Raw genomic sequence first — 21,358 nt, 5'->3', positions numbered from 1 at the left:
ACACATGAAGCGGTTTAATATCAGCGGTTAGGTATTCAATATTCAAATGTAGGTCTATACCAGCAAACTTGTATGGTAGCTATAGGGAGTGAATGTTGGAAGTCGGTCGAATGCAAGTAACTGAGGGTCTGTTACCCAGTACTACTGCCACGGTGACCTTGGTCTAGCCATGCTCCACCATGGGCAGCCGAGTGAGAAGACCTATAGTATAAAGAGAGACTTTCCCAATAGCGGAATGGACGTATTTGCTAACACGATCAGTCATGGAGAGCCCCAGCAAAACATCAGAAGGCACAGGTACACAGGCAGAGGCACCGCTCTACACACAGTCAAGTCCAACCGAGGAGCCCCCACTTCCTGATGTTGCAACCCCGCTGCCGGTAAGAATAAAATATGAATAGACCGGACCACGCTGACCAGTCAGACCCTGAATCACGACATAGAGAGGCAGACTTTGGCTGTAGAGCCCTTCCGACCCATACTTGAGGTCTTGAAGCAAATTGAAGAGGAAGATACTGAACTTGCATTTCGTGCTGCACATCTGGTGGGGTACATTCGATGCCTGTGGGAGTCTTGTGTTTCCAAACATACAGACATCTAGCAGCTCGAAGAGGAGAATGAGAAGCTGCGGACTGGGAACATTCAGCTATGCAACGAGGGAAACCGCTTGAAGCGCTATCAAGATGAGCAAGTATCCCGCTTGCATGCTATCGATGATGCGTTGGATGAAGTTCGGGGAAGGCTTATCGGTGTGCTCAAAGTTTGGAACGATCGGTCTGTCGGCGACTTGGCCATTTTGCCGGAAGATGGGTTTCCCCGATGTTAGTCGTTGCCGTCGAACAGGTCAAATTTGCTTCAAAGCTTTGCACCGCCGCAAGGCTTCAAGCAGGTGTTCGATGATATCAAGCATTTGCTAGTCCTCCAATAAATCCCTTGAATCTGTGTGCCTAAACTTCGCGGACTACCACAGTTGCTGAACAAGTTGATTGTTCATCGACTGAACTTCCAGCACTTCGAACAGAGTAATATGACAAGATCATCTAGATGGTCAGAATGCATAATTGCAGCTGTCAAAGTCAGCCAAGAGTGGTATTTCCTCGTGCGCGGCCAACCTTACCTCTAGAGATAAAAGCTAGCAGTACAGGACAACTCCAAAGACCGCAATCAGAAGAAGCACAGCTGCCAACCCCATTGTCCAATGCAAAGCACAACGTAGTTGTAACCCAGTCCGAGAACCGGCCGTTGTATACTCATCCAGTGACCACAAGAGATAGGCCAAGCTCAGATAATCCACAAAGTGAAGAAAGAGTACGGCATGTTGCAGTGGGAGGTAGACGTAAATACCAACTAGCGTGGCTGTAATCTTGATCAAGCTTGAGGAAAGGAAAAATATTGAAAAACAGATCACCAATCGAGATGGCGTACCGGTGAGGCTTCGCAGCAGGATGCTCATTCGGAGAGACTGATGTTTGGTGGTTAAATTAGGATCGAGAAATAATATTTCAGAAGCACGTACCACGAGTAAGAACGGAAAGACGCTGGATATCCCAAGTATTCCCTCTCGCACAGCCTCGCTTATTTCGGGCCAGCTCAGTCCCACATAAACTACCAGTAGAACATCTTTCGGTACAGATACCGCAAGGTCAAGGGCCAGATGTGAAATTCCCCGGGCTGCTCGACGAGACAATTCCAAACGGACAAGGCTGACAATTAGCAGCACGGTAGCCAGGACTGTATGGACCTTAGGCGAAACCTGCATGACTGGCCGCCGTTCTCGCAACGTGCAAGTGTACTGGGACTAGGTTCAACTTATACGCAGGATTACGTGCTACTGGAGTACTTGTGATATCATGAACTGGGGTTCAATAATCATGCCTTACGATCTATAATTGTCGCATATAAGTTGACACCACCGAGCCTCCTTCTAGGAGCCGAATGAATGTCCCTAGGAATGGGACGGGTGTTCCTAAAAGCCCAGAAGCCCCCGGGAACACGTACTTGGATCCCGGGAACCAGCCTTCTACTCCCAGGCACCGAGAAACTTTAGAGCCCTATAAATATAGACACCTATTAATTAAAAAAGTGCCCAACAAGCTAAGTACTCTCCTAGGCGCGAACTGTGGTGCATGCTCCACATCTAATTGCGCTTGAATTTGCGGGGATGGGATTTGGCATCGAGTGGAACATCAAGGGTTCAATGCCGAAGGATCACTGTTGGAAGGCAAGCCACGGAATACCTTACATTGAGGCTGCTACCCCTCGCGACACCATGGTAGACGTGAAAGACCGTTGGCGCCGTCAAAAATCCCAAAGTCTGGTGTTTCACTTCGAGTATCCGGATTGGGATCCACAGTCAACGGTCTCTATCGCTATCGGCTCGTCCTGAACTTTTGCGTTTTGTCACAACAGATGTGTTGTTTATTGGTCAGTTCATACAAATGAATGAGTACTATAAATAGAAATATAGATGTGGAGCCAGAGACACAGTAGATTCCAAGACCGCTGTCTCAAGGCCTTGCAGGCCATCAGATTACCGGCTGGCATCCCCTACAATTCCACCGCCCGCTTAGCCACAGGTCTCAGAGCTACAGATCTCTGATGGCTCAAGCCATTATACAAGCCTTTAGAACCAATTACAGTGCAGTGAGGGTCTCGCGTAGACATAGAGGTCGATACTGTCTGGAGATACACAATCAAAATTAATAACAACTATAAAATGGCTCCGGATTCAAGACGTAGCACGGAATGCAAAAGGAAACCTACAGTAGCTTCCTCGCGTTCAGGGGGAACCCACATACACTATGTGGGTCTACATAGCATTTATCTGCCAATAATCCTATACGCTTCATTTCTGTCCCTGACAATGGCCCTAGGAGCAAGTGTCGCGATCCCGGGAGCTAGTACCTTGGCATTCAAAGTAGGTGATGTCATGTCGAATGATACCGGGGTCTATAGAGACGTCAGCAATGCTACATCCTGGAAAATAGTTAAATAGAGGCCATGGTCGCAACGCTTTCAAACCCACCATTTAATTATCGAAAGTTATACAACGTCTTCGCCATCAGAGAAGACCAAATGCCTCCACAAAGAAGATCAGTGGCATTGCAGAGGCCCTCCCCGTTACAAAAAGAAGTTCACCGAGGTCAGCCGCTGGGGTGGAAGTATCATAATGGTCCTGACTAACATCGGCTCAGACAGGCAACATCCAACTCAAAGAGTTGAGGGCATCATTAACAGCATATATGCTGAAATGTCGAGAATGCAGCATAACTACATTCTCATGCTGCAAAACCGCGACAACATGCTGCGGGCTTACGCGAACGACAGGCGGGCTTACGCGAACGAAAATGCCAGTTTGGAGGAGCAAAATCGGTCTTTGCTTGAACATGTCAAGAGTCTCCAGCGAGAGAATTGCTCCCTAGAGCTAAAGCACAACCAACAGATGTCCGAATGGGCGAAGGAGAGGCTGCAGTGTCCAGAGAAGCCCGATGGGAAGCGACCTGAGGGACCTGTTTGATCGGTTGACCGGATTTTGCATCAAACTCTGAGGTACTCGGAATAACCAGCTTTCAATATTTTCACCCGCGAGTCTGTGAGTAGGAAGGAAGAAGGGGTACCCAGAAGGGTTGATGACGCGATGACTGGGTGTTCAACAGGGGATTGTGTCGAAAACTGAGCGTGTAACAGTCTGTTTGAGCCCGCAAGAAATGTGCCGAAGAAACTGCAGCCACATTATTACTCATGGCCACAAAGCCAAGTTCCCCACTGGAACGGCAATAGCTGTAATACAATAACCATGCTTTACTATAAGAATAAGTGGTCTTTCCCTCTAGCTTGGCAAAACGAACAGAATGCCCCCAACCGGGTCAAAGTGGTATCGATGGATTGCTGATACATCTCTCCCCAACTTATATGCCACTTCAGCCGCTATAATCATAGCAATTTGCTTGATCTATTGGCTTGCACGAGATGTGTGGCTCTGGGTGTGGACAAGACGCCATGTGATCTCCCATCGCCCCTTCCGATCGAAAACGATAGGCTCTTGGAGGCGACTTGTCTTCGTCCGCCTGCCATAATGCCTGCGTTGGCTTGACATTCCCAACTACCGGGAAGCGCTCATCCTGACTGTCATGCTCGCGGCAAACATTATTGGCCTCCGGCTTGGAGCCCATTCTTGGGCCGAAGCGCAGAAAAGGGCTGGCTCTTTGGCAGTCATCAACCTCGTGCCTTTGTGCACCGGTATCAGCTTTGGACTTCCGGCGGACCTACTCCACGTGGACCGCCAGATGCTGGCGTGGTTTCATCGCTGGGTAGGTCGCATCTGTGGGCTCCATTCTCTGATTCATTGTTCGCTGCTTGTTACTGTCGCCAGAACGATGAACCTGGCGACCTCACGGCACATTGTTCCAATAGCCGTAAGTCAAAGATATGTGTTCCTATTGCGTATACTAACATCTCATCAAATATAGGCCGGTTGTGCTCTCTTTCTCGTGATACCGGTTACTTGTGCGGCGGTCCAACGGCGATACTTGCAGATTGCGATGAAATGTCACTACCTTCTTGCAGCAACGGCGATTGGCGCGCTTATATACCATCTCGTGGAGCGGCAGTCACTGTATCGGTGGTACCTGGTAGGCGCCATCTGCCTGTGGTTTTTCATCAGCGCTGTTGTCTGCATAATGGCCGCATGGAATCACAAACCTTGGGGATCTTCCTAAAAGGAGGTAGTCATGAACTCGGTGAGCTATTTTCTCTGGCTGGATATAGAGCTACCCCTCAACCGAGCGATCCGCCCTGGCCAGCACGTGCAGCTTTGGATGCCACGAGCCGGTTTTCGGGCTTTCTTTCAGCTCCCTCGGTTCTATGTTGCATTCTGGGAAAATGGACCAACGCAAAGAATAGTCCGTATGGTAGTAGAGCCGCAACCCGGGCTTACGCAAAAGCTGTATCACCAAGCACTGAAATCCCCGGCCAAGCAGTCGGTTATGGTACTCGGTCCCTACGGACACCCTCTCGATTTCTACCGGTTCCGTACAATCCTCTTCGTCGTGGAGGATATTGGATTTTTTCGAGCGCTTTCATACATTGAGATGTTGGTGGAGGCAAGCTGCAGGCGCGAAGTGATGGTGCGAAAGCTCGAGGTTCTCTGGAAGCGCCAAGTTGGCAAAGATGGTATGTTTCATGGACAAGTACTTTCGGGTCAAGGAGCCGCCTGTTGATCGGGCTTTTCTAGAGAATCCATAATGGGTAAATGACTGGATATAAGGCCTTTTCAATCGCGACTGGAGAGCGTTCAAGGTGGATTTTCTGCTGATGCAACTCATCTGAAAAGTCACGATCTGACCATTCTCCAGATTTTGCAATTCAGCATCTACTGCCCGCGTACTCAGACTGGACCCTAGAACAATATTTCCTACGAATATGCCGAAAGGATTTGCTACTTTTATGGCTCGATCAAAATCGAGGAAGAAGTTGAACGGTATCTCAACAACCACCAATGCGGAGCTGTGGCCGTAGCGGGTGAGTTTCCGAGTTCCAACCTTCACCCCCTATCGTGGGCTGAATAACAAAGTTTTGTGCTTACGGTGCTTACCGCCTATGCAGTATGTGCGGGTCCGTCAATACGTGAGGCTGTGACAAAGACTATACGGCTACACATAGGAAGAAATCTCCAGCTAATGGTTTTCGACCCCGATATGTGTCCTGCGCCGGATGGACTTGTAGATTCACTCAGCAGCGATGAGACTCCAGCTAGTAGCCAGGATCCACCACATCAACTTTTGGGAGTAGGCGAGGATAGGCATACTCACCAAGTACGACGATTCCTAGCGGATAGCAGCAAGCTACAGTACCCATCGCCTAAAGAAATCTATACGGAAGCTGGAAACGTCGAAATGAACAACCACTCGAAGTGGGTGGAAAGTAGATTGGCATAAGGGCGCAGAAAGCCTACAACCACTAAACCTTGAGATTGTGCCAGCTTTATAATGCTTGCGCTCTCAGCGTATTGATAGATTCTGCAGCTTACTGGAAACCATATCATCTGCCGTAAGTTGGTATATCATAGGGAGGGCATGGGAAGCTTGGAGCCTGGCCTTGATTGCCGCACAGCCGGTCCGCCTTCGCGAGCAGATCCCTTCCTGGGGAAACATTGATGGATATCTTAAGTGGTTGATATGATAGTTGATATGATAGGAAGACGATCGCCGACCATGGCAAAGCTGGTAGCGAAGCGTGCCAGTCTCGGGTAGGATGGTGTGTGCATTTCGTCCCGCAGATCTAGCACACTCCGGAGAAGGCACTGAACTGCCTTCTCTTCGAGAAGATTTCAAGGGACGAAAAGATCTCTTGGCTCTATTGCTTAGAATATTAGTATTTGCAACGCATAGATCATGAGCTCCTCATACTTTGCATCTATCCACAATTTAGTGCCAATAAACCAATTCATCTTTGTGTGCGTAGAGAGCTTAGTTGAAGACTTTTAAGACTTACAAAAGCAAGTGAGCCCTAAATGTCACTGGTTATAAAGTATACAAGAGAATATAGAGCGAGGTAGACCTTGGTTCATGGAAGCCTTTCCAGCCTAAGTCAAGCGGTATTGTTGATCGCACGCGAATCATATTATTTGGAACCCAGAAAACACACGCATAGGTTTAGGCGGGAAGGTATGCCTTGACAGGAATCGAATAAGGAAAGAACGATATTGTGAAATGAAACCGTTCAACTCTGCTTCGCTTGTTATTGGCCGGTTGGAACCCGGTTGAAGTGTAACGTTTTGAGGGCCATGAACGCGAACACGTAGGAGATATCAATATGGGTTGCATTGTTCAACCTAACTCACCATTAGCCCTCCGCTTCTTTAGCATAAGGGAAAGGGGTTGGTACCATTATTTGCGGGAGTTGACGTCCCCTGTCTAACTCGACCGGTCATTGTTTTGACCGACGGTGAATGGAACCACCGCATTAAAACACGCCCCCACTTACCTGTCACTAGTTGTGGAACAAACTAGGATTGCCCACAGAATGAAAAAAATAAATGAGGAATAAATAAGACCGCCATTGCATTTTGAGGTTGTTGCCTACTGAACGAAACCACAAAACCATAGGAACATCGAACATCAAAGTAGACTTCCGCACTAGCCAATATTACACACCGAGATCTAAATTAGGTTCCACACCATCGACAGCATACATATTCATTCCTGAATCAATCCAAAGTGCTCCAAAAATGTGCTTCCACCGTCGCTGCACGTGTGCCATTAGTGATCTCGCCCTTTTGTGCCGGTTGGCCGGTTATAAAGTTGTAAGTTGTGCAGCTCAAACGTCTCACCTTTACAACTCAAGGCTTCGTTACAACCATTTTGTCGTAGCATGTTATTCCAATTTCTGTGTCTGGTTAGAATCCGTGAATCAAATCGATGAAATTATAGCTCAACGTGCCGATTGTATCTTCAATAGTGTACCATTCATCCAAAAGCTAAAACGGAACCACCTAGGCTGACAGGGTGAAACAGAACACCAGTGGCGAAGTAAATATTTCTATCGAACGAACAAAAGAAAAATGAAGGGGAAAAGGTTCGAATACCCTCTAGGATAGTACATTAGAGTTGAAAGCGAAATGACACGCGAAGCTTGGATCGGCGGTGAAGGACCCTGGTGCAAGTAATCCAAATAGTACGCTGATGACAGGCAATCCATGAGAGCAAAACATTCAGAGTTCCCAATTTCCCACTATATTCTGTACAAAGATCTGCGGGTCAAGGAATGGCATGGGTATAGAAGGGTGAATGCGAGATAAAGGAACCGAACTCCACGGGGTAGAATTATCTGTGATCTCTACCCGTGGCCGTATAGCTAACTGAAACCGTGATTGTCCAGCGCTTGTTATGTTTCCCACTGTAGAATTCTGCGAGAGGATGTCACTTATCTGACAACGTATCCTTCGTAAGTTTCCCAGCATTGACTCAACTCGTGGAAGAAAGAACGGATACTCTTCGACAGCCTCTCCGGTTTCCGTACTGAGCTTACTGAGCCGGAGTTCTATCCAGTCCACCCGCTCAAAAAGGAAAAATGCCGATACATAAAGGAAAATATCATCGGCGTAGGTGTCTTGGGATAACGGATCTGGCCCCGTCCAGCTGAAGGAGCGGACGTTCTCGTAGCTGGGATAGAAGACACATTCAATGGCAGGAGTCCCCTTATGTCCATGCTGAGTATACTCTAACCATCCCTTGAGGGATTGGTTTGAGCACAGAGTGCTATGGCTTTCTGCGAGGCAAGGCGGCGGTGTTGGTATATTGGGAAATTCTCTCCAAATTGATTCAAGATCCAGATCCGAATCGTAGTCTGAAGGGACATTAGCGCCAGTGTTAAGTATCGAAAATTAATCCAACTAACCAGTTTGATAAAGTTGTCCCATCCTTCCCGTGCAAAAAGTACCACGTTCACAATGAAAGACAGTTTCTGGACGCAAGGATCCAGGAAGATTTGGTGATCTCATAGGGTCTATATGTAGAGGTCAGGATGACTAGTAGAAAGCTCATCGAAAAAAAAAAGAAAGAAAAACAAAGTTGAAGAAGAACCTTGACCATGACCGTAAGAAGACTGAGTTACCCTGGGATGGTGGCTCCTGATCTACGTAGAAGCAACCGGTGGATGATCTTGTTCCCTGAAAATACATTGGTGAGGTGTGGGGAATGGGAATGCCCGCCCCACACATACTCCACCCGTTGAACTATGTCGACCTACAAGACCGGTCAGACCACGTTTTTAGATATTACAGTACCCGAGAATTTGGTCAGACGACGATAGCTTGATTTAATTTGCTCCTGCACGGTCTTATTGTAGCTCACTTATCTGACACGAGGGCCTGTCACTGTTCTGTAGTGTTCCGAGAACACCCTGGTGTACAGAGACGAAGGCCTGACGATGATCCCACAGCAGTAGTTCTTAATGATTGCAGTACTGTTGAAGCTTTTTGTTTTCCCTCACCAACCATTTGTTTGAGTCTTGCAGGAAGCGACGTTCCTCTTCCAAGCGTATTTTGCCGGCCGACTTGATCGTGTAGCACTCCCACAGACACAGATAGAGGTCGAGAAGATCGACGGCAGAGGACGACTTTAAAGAAGGATGGCTTTGTAGAATCTGGGACATGTTGCTAGTCAAAGAACAGGCTGCACTGGCCGGAATTGTCTGGAATGTTTGGTTAGAGCCGGCTATAAGAGGTGAAAGAGAAACCTAACGCTTGTCTCGCCCCGTGACGCTCGTTTCAAAGAATCTATTACCTGTTCCGATCTTCCTGGCGTGTCAACGGGGATAAAAGACTGATCTGGAGGTTCACGTTTTCTTTTGTTGGCTCGTCCAGACTGAGACGGAGAAGCAGGAGAGTCCATTGAGTGGTTTGGATTCCAAAGCTCGTCGCTATCCAGATTGTAGAAAACAGGGATAGGAGAGAACAAGCTCGGGTAAACTGTATCTTTTATATCAATGGTCAAGAATAGACTAGATCCTAGGAGATTGCATGGGAGGTATGTTCAAGCTACTCGGATGATAAACACACCCGCATGAAATGCCTCATTCACCACCAGGCTCAATAAGAGGATGCCTTGCTAAGGGTGGATATCCTTATATTTGCCGTTGACGACGCCCTGTCACGATCATATAAATGAGGGCCGGCAAGGAATCGCGGGTGCGCACATAAGCCGGTTAACATTTCGCTGAAATTGCCCGATTTTACATCTTGGTCAGGGCTGCTAGTTAATGATGAGTACAATATCTATTGGACTTGCTTTCATTAATATCTGGTCAGGCACGATGAGTTCATACACCTACAGTGGGATATAGTAAACTGAAATTTAGAGGTGCAAATTATATATTATCTAGGTAGCAATACGAGTGCGGCAGATCATGATCAAAAGCAACCGCCTTATTTGACCAAATCCATCGCGGGACGCGTTACGCCGCGTGGTCCACCGCGCACCACAAGGAAGAATCAAGGAAGCCACATGCAGACCTACAACTCGTACGGTGACTCCATTAACCCACCCCCTGGGCATGCGGACAGAAAACGAGCCCCGTCCACCATAGCACCATCCCAAATCGAAGGGTCACTCATATCTGCTGAACAAAAGGGCAGCCGCGTCGTATCATCGAATGCAAGGCCGGCAAGTTCCTTGCCACCGCCCTCCGATGAAGGATAGACACGACGCATTAGAAACTGCTGGCTCCTGTATCGATCACCGTGAGAGAAGTCCCCAAACGCGAGAACCTGCAGGGCCGGCAGTCCGTCGGGGCCAAATACCTAGTCTGCAAATGACACGAAATCCTCAGCCTCTGCAATTGCCGCAGAAGACATAAGCACTGCCTCCTGCGAGTCTACAAACTCGAGGGGTGACCTGTCAAAGTACTCATCAACAATGGGAGGGTAGTTGTGGCTATCATTGGAGACGTCCCGGTTCACGGAACTCCAGCACGAACGAGGATGCCATGAATATCCTTTGCGTATCCCATTTAGATAAGTGGTAATCTCTCGTGGGATATCTCGATGGAATCGCTCGAGGCCGCTGAACCGCAGATGTAGAATCTGAAGCTGGGAATGCTTGGCAGTAGGTCGAAGGCACCGACGCTGTTCTCATTAGCGGCACTCGTTACTAGACCGAGAAAAACTTACAGCCGCAGACGGACTAGCACACAAAGCCAGAGCACACACCTGGCCCAGGTCTACACCGGTAGACAAATTCGTAACCCAAGCGGGCGACACATCCCGATCATCCTCAAATAAGCCATCAGCATCGATTGGTGCGAGTTGGCGCTCATGGTAGACAAGGCTTTTCAACGTGGTCTGGTGGTGTTGGATGGTGTCCTGGATGTGGGATTTTGACGATGGGAAATTGGACAACCTCAAATGCAGATGCTGCAGCCCACGAAATGAACATAAGAACCGCATAACAGCAGAAAGGCCACATCCTTCGCCCGGTTCGTGCAGCAGATAATCGAAAGAGAATTCGAAATGCGTCAGTCGGAGCGGCTTCTGTGACCAAGACAGTAATTGCACGAGATGCAACTGATTAGGGCAGTCACGCAGCGTAAGCGACCGCAGAGAGTAGAATATCGCATTGTGTCCCGATGAGATATCCAGGGGCAAGGTCACCTTTGACAATGACAGCGTGGACAGAGCGGAAAGAGCTGTGGGATTCGCAATCCCCGTATCCTCGTTCGTAGTGACGCCGGTCCCTCTACCCCCATCCTCAAGCTCCGGTCGCTGAAGCCCAAGGCTCTGCCAGCATAGAGCACGGGCAAAAGCCGATGGAACGAAGCCGATGGACAGTTGATCTAGGCAGCTCTAGTTCTGACGGATGCACCGTCGCAACAAATCAACCTCGGACGGATGTTGGAGTCCTTCCCACTCAAACGCCGTCAGACAGGTTAGTCTGGACATTCCTTCCAAGCGGTGCGACGTTTCAGGGCAGGTCCCATCAGTGACGAGTGAGAGACGAGTGAGGCGCTGTTGGTACTGACTGAGATAGCCTTCCTGGTCGAGAACCCCCACTGGAACACATGTCCCTAGTCGCCATCTATTGTTAGTCAGCCACAGGTCTAGTCGATGGGTATCGCTTATACTGACTCAAATATGCTCAGTCTATTCGGCTCCAAGTGGGTGAAAATCAGCTGCAATTGATCCTTCACGTCGTCCAGGAATTGCTGATGTGCCGTCGCATCATCCGATGCTCCCAGCGGGGCCGGGGACTCTGGCAGCCCCGCGGCACGAAAGATGTTGTAGTATGCACATCGATTAAACCGAACAAGATGGAATAGAGCCCTGATCTATAGGTGCCGCGTGTGCTGGAGATAGTCCGCGGCTCGGGAAGGACCGAGATGGCGAAAGAAGGGGTCGACATCCAACACATTCAGTGCCCATTCACTTGCTGCATAGAATGAAACTGTACGGTATATCCGAGGAACCAACACTGCATACAATCTGGACGAGGCGCGGCTGAGAACGCGCAGAGTGGTAACTGGCAGCTGACGGGCGGTCAGTACCTGGACCAAACAAAACAAACATGCTGGGCTTACCCAATCTGCAATCAGCATCAGAATCTCACACGGCAAGGTCTCCAGCATTGTCCTCTGTGCTCACTTCATTCATCCGCTCCGGACAGCAAGAGGCTTATAAGCACGCATCTATCTGAGCACCCAGTCAAGTTGCACAGACATTGCGCAGAGGAAAATGTCTAATATCTGTGGGTCATGCATCGCGTTGGCAAGCTATTTCATCCGGTCACTGATAAATAGGCTCAGTGCCGTTTTTGCAGCCGCTCTTCACCCGCAGGCCGCTAGGTCTTGTGAAGCGCGTTGTCAAGCTCAATGGTCGTTCGGCATGAGCGACAAGCAACCAACTGACCATAGCGGTGGCCATGGTATCTTCACCGAAATTGGCAACCAGAATATTGAACGACGAGTCGTGTTCGAGAGGAATTAATAAGAACGTTCAAGGGGAGAACAGGTCATGTCGGCGCACGGTTCACGTGGGGCAACGGATCAGGTGGTGGCTGAAACGGCGAGTGACGGTCGGAACGAATATATTGCGGTCCACCTGTACAGCAATTCAAGAACAGTTTGCTCAAGTGCCATGTCCTATAAAATAAGTGATAGTAGTAGCTCAAGCGAGATCTGCGTTGACCCGGTGTAAACATCTAACATTTATATGTCAATGGGCATTAGGCCGTTTGCTTGGAGAGCAAATAGAAGTGGAAATGTGATCTCTTGCGTTTAGGGTGCGATCTTCGTGTCGACTTTTCACTGAGATTGCACAAGTTTGTCACCAGGACTAAGGCACTGGGTGATAGGGTTTACCTATAGGGTGGTCGGTTGACCGGGCAAAAACCACCCACGTCTACTGTCGTGCAAGAGGAATTGATTATCAGCACATATAGGGTGAATGGAGATATGAGCTGCGAGACCCATATGGTATGTACGAGTTCCCCTGAACGCGAATAGCGATAGGCTTCCTCGCGTTACGCCTGATAGAGTATTCAATGCCGACTATAGTTGTTCTTAATTGATTGCTTATCTCAAGACGCTACATATACTATGTATACGTGAGCTTATCACACAAACAATAAATTAGTCTGGGAGGCAGTTTGGGACGTTTGCTATACGATACGGGGGTTATGTCTCGGAAATATATATAGATTGTCAGCGATCTGAAGTACACAAGATCTTGGCTATCACGATAAATTGTGATCAGATGAAGAACATTGAATCGTCCAGATTTCAACACCAGGGATGTAGCCTTTTTGATCGACATGGAAGGAATCCAGGCAAGGGCCAGATATGAGAGGTAATTAACAAATGTTCTGCTCACGCCGACTTTGTAGTCTGCCACACCTTCTCCAGGACCCAATGAACCTTAAGCTGTGTTTTGAGCCACCGCATGCAAGACAGTACTTGAATAAGTGACGGCATTGTAGGCCAGGACTAAATGCATCACATAGAGGCTGGGCCGCCAGCCATTCACCACGCCAATCCTTTCCAGCGGACGAAACAGGTAGAATGTAGCGCTAAGAGAATTCCAGATGGCCATTCGCCCGTGATGTATCGCCAAGGAGGACGCACTCTCGGATGTCCTAGTGAGGGCATAAATGGTTGGTATGAGCGAAAGTAAGCCCAATGAAACGCAGCTGTACGGAAACCGGTACCGTACTACACAGCAGCTTGGATCGCAGATTACAAAATCCACCAGAACCTCGATAGCAACGACGGTGAAGGCAGATATGTATCCGAGCTCGAGGTAGGGTTCGGTGCGGAATAACACAACCACGGAAGGAACGGTGGCTGCCCAAATCAAGACTAAAGCGGCTCCAAACTCCAGCTTTTGCCACTCTGCCGCATCATTGCCCCGGAAAGCATCTAGAAAGCGGTAGAAGACGCTGGATGTGCACCAGAAGATGACACCTGCGCAAAAGACTAGCACGGACAGGGAGTCCAAAATTCCTCTGGGGGATGAGGGGAAATAGAAGAGCAGAAAATGGATCACAAAAAGGTAGAAGTAGAGCAATACAAAGATATTGATTATGGTGATGATTGCAAAATCGTGCAAGGACTGCGCTTTTGGGTCAGCCATTTAGGTCGTTGGTCGTGTACTTGTTGGAGCGAGGACATGGGGAAAACTGAGCTTTTAAGGTGAATAGCAAGAGCGAAGTAGCTGCTGAATCGGACGCCACCCTGGCCTGTGTATTGCCCAGGACATAACCAATGTAACTTAGTAGGAGAACATCGTGAGAGAGAAGGTCAGACACCGTGCAACGGTTAACAAGTGACATTAACCAGTGGCTATTAAAATGCGTGGTCAAGAGAGGGTGGTCAAGAGAGGGTGGTCAAGAGAGGGTGGTCAAGAGAGGGTGGTCAAGAGAGGGCGGTTTAGAGAGATTAAGCGGTACCAGTACAGAAATTAACCATGCTCGGCACACTGGTGTTCGTTTCTGGGGGGCATCATTTATGTGGTGGTTAGCGATAGCCTATCCTTTTGCCTGGGCTGGCCAGCTTACCCTCGTTCTATCTCACGCTCATCAATAACTGGCACATACTGAAATAATCAAACAATAGATGCGCTCTGAACTGATAATTTTGCTTGTCTGAATGGACATGTTTACAAAGCTGGTCAAAAGCGCCAGTAATTGCCACCTCAATTCTGCGGTCCAGTAGCCCACAGCTTTTACATCAGTATTTATTCGGGCAAACACAGTGGAAGTTTTTCGACAGATACCTCTGGTAATTCGAATTTCTCAACCGGCCCGAAAGAAGGCATCGCATGATTGTTAAAATATTCCCCGACTAGTTGGCGCCAAGCAATGACTCTCCACGTCCTGGATCTTCAGCAATCGAGTTCTTGTCGGAATTTTTGCAGTATAAGATTATCACCGCTGCCAAAATGACAACCACCTTCCCACATCAGATAACAAGATCAGCAGAGCACTATGGAGGAAATCGTCGATATAGTTCGACAGATCGGACGGCAACAGGGAGAAAATGTGTATTTCCGAACCTGCTATGCCCTTTTCAAACACCTCCAGGATAAGGCCGAGCAAGCGTCCCAGGACCTACTTCACCTACACCAATCCGGTGCTTTTGGTTCCTCCGATGACGAATTCTACCCCGTCTATCAGGTCGCACAAGAGCTTCAAGTCTCGGTGCACGAACTGGCTGAGCAGGCACTTAAGGCGCAGTTAGCCTGTGAAGAGTTTTGCCAGTTGGACCCCAGCTATTCGGCCCGCGAAGCTTTCAAATTTACCGACACCGTACACACAGCCGGAAAGACTGAAGCTGACGCATCCCAGGGTGTCTGCGATAGCCCCCGGTCGATGCGGTTTATAATGCTACCAGTGAATGACCTCTAAATAAATCCCATGGATGGCTGCATGATCGCTTCGAAGAACATTGTCTTGCAACGGAACATTTGATCTGGAAAGCTCAAGCTCGAAAGCGGTCATAATCATACGAGTTAGTAATATTAGCCTATTGGCTTCTTTTAATATGATGTCCTAGACCTGTAGCCCTAGAATACATAGAAGGCATTGTAACAGTATGCCTAGTGTCACTAAAACAGAGTTTGAGAAACCATTGGACAGTGGCAACGGTGTAGTTGGCTAGTACTCCGAGGCGACCTGCAGGACTCGTTCACGGAAGAAGCGATTAGAGAAAAGAGTTGTTGTAGTTCAGAGGTATGAATTGTCTTGTTATTTCAGAGGGATACATGAGCCTATATATACAACAATGAGCCAAGTTGATTGGAAATCAACTTGGTCGTCTGTATAGGCACTTCGGAGCTAATTCCGACGGAGCGGTTTGGTTCCTGATCTGCACCAGCCTCATATCACAACAAGAGTGAGAGAACAGTCTCAAAGATACCGTATCGAGCTCTAAGCCGAAAATTACAAAGATCTTCGCATCCAGGGCGCTCAGCAACAATTGTGACAAGCTCCGGGCTGAGGTAGTCAATATTTGCGGACATATTGAGCGTAAATCAAACGCCTGGGGCCTGTCGGGGTGTAATCAGGGAAGACCGCCGATGAGGGAGGGGCACACGTATGTGCAACAGTATGGGTATTATGAGTTATAGGTCACGTGGTAAGGGCTTATCATACAGTTCAGTATTCTAAATTCAGCTAAACTAAAGGTAGACTAGTAGTATGTTTCAAGGTAGAGTTTGGGAAAGAATCAAGAGTAAAATGTTGAAACTCATTCTTGAAACTAATTTCGAGCGTGTCTGTATTTACACAATAGGGTAGCCCGCACATCGCCAAAATCAAGGAGTCAGGGTAAATGAAACAATCCATCCCTGTGGTAAAGCATCTGACGGAAATCTGGCATACAACAATGTATGTAACCTCAGTGGTAGTGAACCTCTAAAAAAAACATGAAAAAACCGCGATGGTTAAACAAGCCATGCGGACCTCGATGACTAACTGTAATATGCACTTTTGTATGATATGGTTGGTACGTACCATCAGTCACATGATTTTCTGAGTATTTTACCCTGTCTCAACCATGTATTCGACATCAACTTCTGCAATCATAAGACATTGTGGAAATCTACAGGTAAGAGATGTATCGAGATTACTTTAGCAACTTTCATCTCTCATATTCTTTATCGAAGTCGATCCTGTAACACTGTAGTCTACATCTAATTAGGCCTGTGTACGTGTTTCCTAGCTTGCCCGCTTGCTATTCCATATCCACATCAAATGCAGCAGCAAAACATCTCAATTAGCCATGTCAAAAGCGCCGCAAAAGAGAATGTTACTGCTAGCCAGGTTGCAGCGAACGAATGCGCCCCGAGACTTGCATCGGCTCCCAGAGGGTGAAGGATACTCTGTATAGCACCCGTGATCAACCCGTAGATTACCGTAACGCCAATGGATGCGCCGGCGACAAAAATAGTTGCAGACTCAGCAATGGTCAGCTTACTTTATCCAGAAACTAATCACAGGGGCCTTACCAAGGAAGAAATGATGAGCAATATTTTTCCCCACGAAAAAAACATTGTGGTGACTCCGAAGACAACAGCCACAAATGTTGAAACAAAACCCAAGATGTAAGCTGAGATTGACCACCGAGAAACACCGTGATATCCAGCAAGCACCTTGTTATTCCCATCTGGTAGTATCCCGTCGATGACTGGGGAAGCCGAGCCCAAAATGCTCAACAAGTCGAACGAGAAGGAGGTACTGGGTTGCGAGCAATTGGAATAAGATGATGTTTCCTTCTGGCCTTGGCAATATCCCCAAAGCCCCACAGAATAGAAACCCGGCAGGTGTGAGTTGATTTCGTCTGATAAAGATTGAATCTTATCGGTCACCTGGCTCGCTGCAGTCTCTGCGGCGCCCGAGGCATAAATTACAGCAGTAGAAGCGCTATTCATAACGCTGTTGGCCTCACTACTGGCTTTGTTTGCAACATCGATTCCGTCCATCGCGGCAATACCGAGGGAGCGACGAGGATGATCGCTCCCAATTTCTGGAAAATTGGTCAATTCCACCTATTATTTTGGCTTTAGCTAACTATTTCTTGAGTTTTATGGGATATTAGCTACCTTCAAGAAGTACAATTCATTGGGAGAAGAGGTCGATGTGCATCCCGCAAAGATAATGGCTAGGCAGGCTAAGGCCGCTATAGAGAAAGCCAAGGGAAGTATTCTTCCTACGTGTTGCAGCATTCTATTTATGCCACCAAGGAATCTAGGGAAGTCAGCGTCAAGGGTATTCTCGATGAAAGCGCTCCGCACGAGCATGTGGAAACCATGTGCTCTTTATAAAAGCGTTAACATGTGGTTGATGTCAGAATAGAAAAATATATTAACTCAAAGTAGCGGAACTCAGGAGCCATCCGTCGAATGTACTCATTGAAGTGGAAACGGCACGGCCGTTCTTGAGTGCTGTTCGCGGTTGGCAAAATGACCCTCAAATTTTGTTTTCAGCCAGATTTGGCTTAATGTGATAGACCTGGCTAAGGCGATTGATATCACATTACAGCAGGTTTTACTGGAACGACTGGGGCCTTAACAGTGAGTGAACGGTAGAGAGGATAACGCCTGATTTCTGAGGTTAGTAGGTTAGCTGGGGCGGCGGAAATCGACTCCCTCAACCTCCTGTGGGGAAGGCTAACCACCATTCATTTCATATAAGGAACGTATAACATCATCAGCCTAAAGTTGATGATTGCTACGATATTTCAAACGAAATGGCAAACACGTAAAAATGGCTCTTTCTTTCAGGGTATTTAAATAGTCCCACCCGCTCAGCAGACAAGCTCAAGCATACAACGTTCACTGCATTACAAAATGACACGCTTAACACAAGCCCAAGTGGAAGAAGCCGAGTACAAAGTATTCACCTATCGTGAGGAACATTTCAAAATGGCAGCACGGGTTGATATCTCTCGTCTCGTATTCGACAAAAACTTCAAGCGGCAAATGAGCAACCGCCAAAATATCGCTCGTCTTGAGCGAATTCTGGACACTCAAGGGTGTCAACGTCTGATGGAGGAATGCCATGTACCTGTATTGATTCCTGAAAGTGATTGGCAACGTCGCGTTAGGCCACGGCTGGTGGATGGACAATTCCATCAATTGGATGTCGATATCGACTACCAGCTGCGCGGACAGGACCACGAGAATTTAATTATTGCTGCCCGGAAAAAGCTCAGCTCTAGTAATTCATGGTGGATTGTGGATGTTTATGTTACAGGGCAGACAGGTGCGTGAAGAGGTCGCTATCCCCCAGAATATCTTTGCCTGATTACATTTTAGCTGGCGAAGAACCTTTACAAGAAGAATTTGTCCGATCACTCCGGGAACGCTTCCCGAATGATCAAAGGCCTCCGGATGGGCTTATATATGAGCGAATACGGTATTATGAAGGATATCTCGACGGCCCCGTAAACAGGATCGCAGCAAACCATTGGTGGGCTGCCCTGGAAAGGGTTCCTGGAAGCAAAAAAGGAAAATATCTGCGGGCTTTTCTCAAACATCCTACACTACCCCAAGCCTTCGATGAGCTGCTCCCTATAGCGGGTATCTGGGAGGGCATGCGAATCGGGCTACTACACAAGTTGGTGTCAATGCGCTGTGATGAGGTAAGATACTGAACCCAATTCCAGTTCTCGAAGCCCCATGACCAAAAGGCTAAGTGGACGTATCAGCCTCTCCTATGCTACCTTAACCACATAAAAAGCACCTTTTTTGGCTTAATGGGGGACAGGCGGGATCTTTTGGCGCAATTAGACGGCGTGACCATCCAATTATTGAAATCCCGTGTGCCCAAGGTCTCTGCTCGGGACTTGCGGTTCTTGGAAAATCGAATGTCAAAGGAAGAATTGTTCCCTGATATTGAAGGTGTTCAAGACCGCACTGAAATTTGGGAACGACTGAAAGAGATCCAGTACCCCATACCGACACTGGAGACATTTTTCAAAGACAGGATCAGTCTAGAGGTAGGCCGGAGTGTACTACAGCAACTCTACATTCCCGATCCCCATCGGAAGATGACTGTCGACGAAGAACTCGGGGAACGATATTACACAAGTGTCCCTGTAATGACTTCAAATCGCCAGCAGGGAATTCGGGGGGATCTTTATGATTTCTGGCGTTTCAGCTTTCAGTATGGATTCGAAATGACTGATCACAAGCGCCGCACGCGGACAAAGCCTGGGACACAACTCGCGCCGACACCCATGGAAGAACTTCACGAACGACAGAAACTCTGGCAACATCTCTTTTGGCTTGTCAGAGAAAAAGGCTTTAGCACCCCTCTTGTGGATGGACTACCGGCTCACCCGGTTGAATTATCCCCTATTACACCGTGTGACTATCCCGCAAGTGTGGAGGAAGACCTACCGGTGGAAAGACGAAATGGAACGCCATATAAGGACTCAATGGAGGCAGATCATTTTGCACTCTCGCGGGAGGTATTGGAACGGCCCTGGAGCTCCCCCCGAGTTACTGCAGGATTTGCTCGACGATCGGTGTTTTTGGCATATTTCCGCTATCTCAAAGTCGAAAATGGCAGTCAATCCATTCCTGAAGTCGAAACCAACGAGGCAGTTCCTCAGGAACCTTCTTTGTGGAACCCAAGCTTTGATGACCTAATACAAAATACGATCATTCCACCAGAAGAAAATGAAGCAACGGTGTTCCCCGTCTTTTCTACCCCGCAGTTTGATCCCACCTCACTTGCTCCAGCCGGGGATATTCAGCCGCCGAGCCGCTTCAGTATGAAGTTCATCATCCCTGGTGAGCCTGACAAAGTCGTACTGCTACCAAATATTCAATCCGCTTTGAATAAATTCTTCGAAGGGTTCTCAAGATATCATTTCCATATATATTCTGGCGATAATCCGACACGGGGTATCTACGGGAGAGATTGTTATTCGCTGTACTTAGGGAATCCGTTTCTACTTTTACATGCCGAATACATAGGAGCGGATCTGTCTGAAACGGTGTTTCACGGGTCGACCGACCAGCAGGAAACAAGGACGACCAAAAAGCGACGTTTGAATGAGAACGAACAAGGTGAACTTATTTCTGCCAAAGAATGGTTAAATGCGAGCCTGGATGAGTTAACACAAGAAATTCCTGAAAATCGAGTCGATATGGATCTCCCCGGGGGTGAAGATAGTATAACATGAATATGACTGTTTCGGATGTCGTTTGATCCAACCTTCAGAAGAACGCCAATCCATTTACAGGAAATAAAGCATGAGATTGCTCAAGTGCCTTGTCCAGAGCAACCTATCCCTGTGTGCAACTCGAGTATCTTGCATATATGTTGAACCTGTCTAAAAAAGTGTCATGTAGAACGAAAAAGATCTGGTATCGATGCGAGATAGGTAATCAGAAAGATAGAGATGCCAAGCAGTTGCAAGCAAATGAAGATTAACTATATCAGTTTGTTCAACAATGTGACTAGGCTAAAACTTCTTCTTGACCTAGAACATGGATGCCTATTGGTTTTGTTCGCGAGTTCGGATCCGACAGACGGCTTTGCTTCGATTTCCAGTGACCACATCATTTTCTTTTTGAGTTGGTCCTGTTGGAACCCGGATTTCCACTTGCGTTTGAGAAGTAATGATCGAATTTAGCACAAAGTGATTGAAGTCAGTGATTTGCAGCTTAGATTGAAGCGCTCACATTAGCGATACAGACAGAGCCTTCAGCTAACCCCGAAATCTAGCACTAACTGTCATCGGAGCACACGACCAAGTTCCGACTTAATAATGACACCAACAGAACTGTCGATCCCACTCCAGATATCTCTAAGACTTGGGACTTTGGGCTGTTTATGTGCAAGCCTTCAATTCTTGT

The 21,358-nt window shown here is 47.8% G+C and overlaps 9 protein-coding genes across 9 annotated transcripts; 6 read left to right on the top strand and 3 right to left on the bottom strand.

Annotated features, from left to right (window-relative positions):
* Positions 1-169: 169 nt before the first annotated feature.
* Positions 170-826, top strand: N7525_002833 (uncharacterized protein; the record flags this gene model as incomplete). Its single annotated transcript, XM_061212476.1, has 4 exons — positions 170-206; positions 262-380; positions 425-544; positions 605-826. The coding sequence occupies 4 exons, from the start codon at positions 170-172 to the stop codon at positions 824-826; spliced, it is 498 nt and encodes a 165-aa protein (XP_061069497.1).
* A 2,249-nt stretch (positions 827-3,075) lies between these two features.
* Positions 3,076-3,517, top strand: N7525_002832 (uncharacterized protein; the record flags this gene model as incomplete). Its single annotated transcript, XM_061212475.1, has 2 exons — positions 3,076-3,142; positions 3,195-3,517. The coding sequence occupies 2 exons, from the start codon at positions 3,076-3,078 to the stop codon at positions 3,515-3,517; spliced, it is 390 nt and encodes a 129-aa protein (XP_061069496.1).
* Positions 3,518-4,130: 613 nt separating this feature from the next.
* On the top strand, positions 4,131-4,718 carry N7525_002831 (uncharacterized protein; the record flags this gene model as incomplete). The annotated part of the gene is made up of 2 exons (XM_061212474.1): positions 4,131-4,415; positions 4,470-4,718. 2 exons carry the CDS (start codon positions 4,131-4,133, stop codon positions 4,716-4,718), a joined length of 534 nt encoding a protein of 177 aa, XP_061069495.1.
* A 189-nt stretch (positions 4,719-4,907) lies between these two features.
* Positions 4,908-5,219, top strand: N7525_002830 (uncharacterized protein; the record flags this gene model as incomplete). The annotated part of the gene is made up of 1 exon (XM_061212473.1): positions 4,908-5,219. The coding sequence occupies one exon, from the start codon at positions 4,908-4,910 to the stop codon at positions 5,217-5,219; it is 312 nt and encodes a 103-aa protein (XP_061069494.1).
* A 2,492-nt stretch (positions 5,220-7,711) lies between these two features.
* On the bottom strand, positions 7,712-9,153 carry N7525_002829 (uncharacterized protein; the record flags this gene model as incomplete). Its single annotated transcript, XM_061212472.1, has 3 exons — positions 7,712-8,346; positions 8,864-8,964; positions 8,996-9,153. The coding sequence occupies 3 exons, from the start codon at positions 9,151-9,153 to the stop codon at positions 7,712-7,714; spliced, it is 894 nt and encodes a 297-aa protein (XP_061069493.1).
* An 859-nt stretch (positions 9,154-10,012) lies between these two features.
* Positions 10,013-12,415, bottom strand: N7525_002828 (uncharacterized protein; the record flags this gene model as incomplete). Its single annotated transcript, XM_061212471.1, is given in 7 exon segments — positions 10,013-10,300; positions 10,319-10,624; positions 10,670-11,331; positions 11,353-11,573; positions 11,624-11,823; positions 11,905-12,021; positions 12,323-12,415. The coding sequence occupies 7 exon segments, from the start codon at positions 12,413-12,415 to the stop codon at positions 10,013-10,015; spliced, it is 1,887 nt and encodes a 628-aa protein (XP_061069492.1).
* A 993-nt stretch (positions 12,416-13,408) lies between these two features.
* Positions 13,409-14,122, bottom strand: N7525_002827 (uncharacterized protein; the record flags this gene model as incomplete). Its single annotated transcript, XM_061212470.1, has 1 exon — positions 13,409-14,122. One exon carries the CDS (start codon positions 14,120-14,122, stop codon positions 13,409-13,411), a length of 714 nt encoding a protein of 237 aa, XP_061069491.1.
* Positions 14,123-14,975: 853 nt separating this feature from the next.
* On the top strand, positions 14,976-15,395 carry N7525_002826 (uncharacterized protein; the record flags this gene model as incomplete). The annotated part of the gene is made up of 1 exon (XM_002558441.1): positions 14,976-15,395. The coding sequence occupies one exon, from the start codon at positions 14,976-14,978 to the stop codon at positions 15,393-15,395; it is 420 nt and encodes a 139-aa protein (XP_002558487.1).
* A 2,942-nt stretch (positions 15,396-18,337) lies between these two features.
* N7525_002825 (uncharacterized protein) lies at positions 18,338-20,682 on the top strand (the record flags this gene model as incomplete). The annotated part of the gene is made up of 3 exons (XM_061212469.1): positions 18,338-18,752; positions 18,806-19,131; positions 19,198-20,682. 3 exons carry the CDS (start codon positions 18,338-18,340, stop codon positions 20,680-20,682), a joined length of 2,226 nt encoding a protein of 741 aa, XP_061069490.1.
* Positions 20,683-21,358: the final 676 nt, after the last annotated feature.

The sequence above is a fragment of the Penicillium rubens genome, assembly GCF_028828025.1.
Source record: "Penicillium rubens strain IBT 27055 chromosome Unknown utg000002l_segment0_segment0, whole genome shotgun sequence".
Taxonomy (NCBI): domain Eukaryota; kingdom Fungi; phylum Ascomycota; class Eurotiomycetes; order Eurotiales; family Aspergillaceae; genus Penicillium; species Penicillium rubens.
This window is presented reverse-complemented; position numbering and strand designations above follow the sequence as displayed.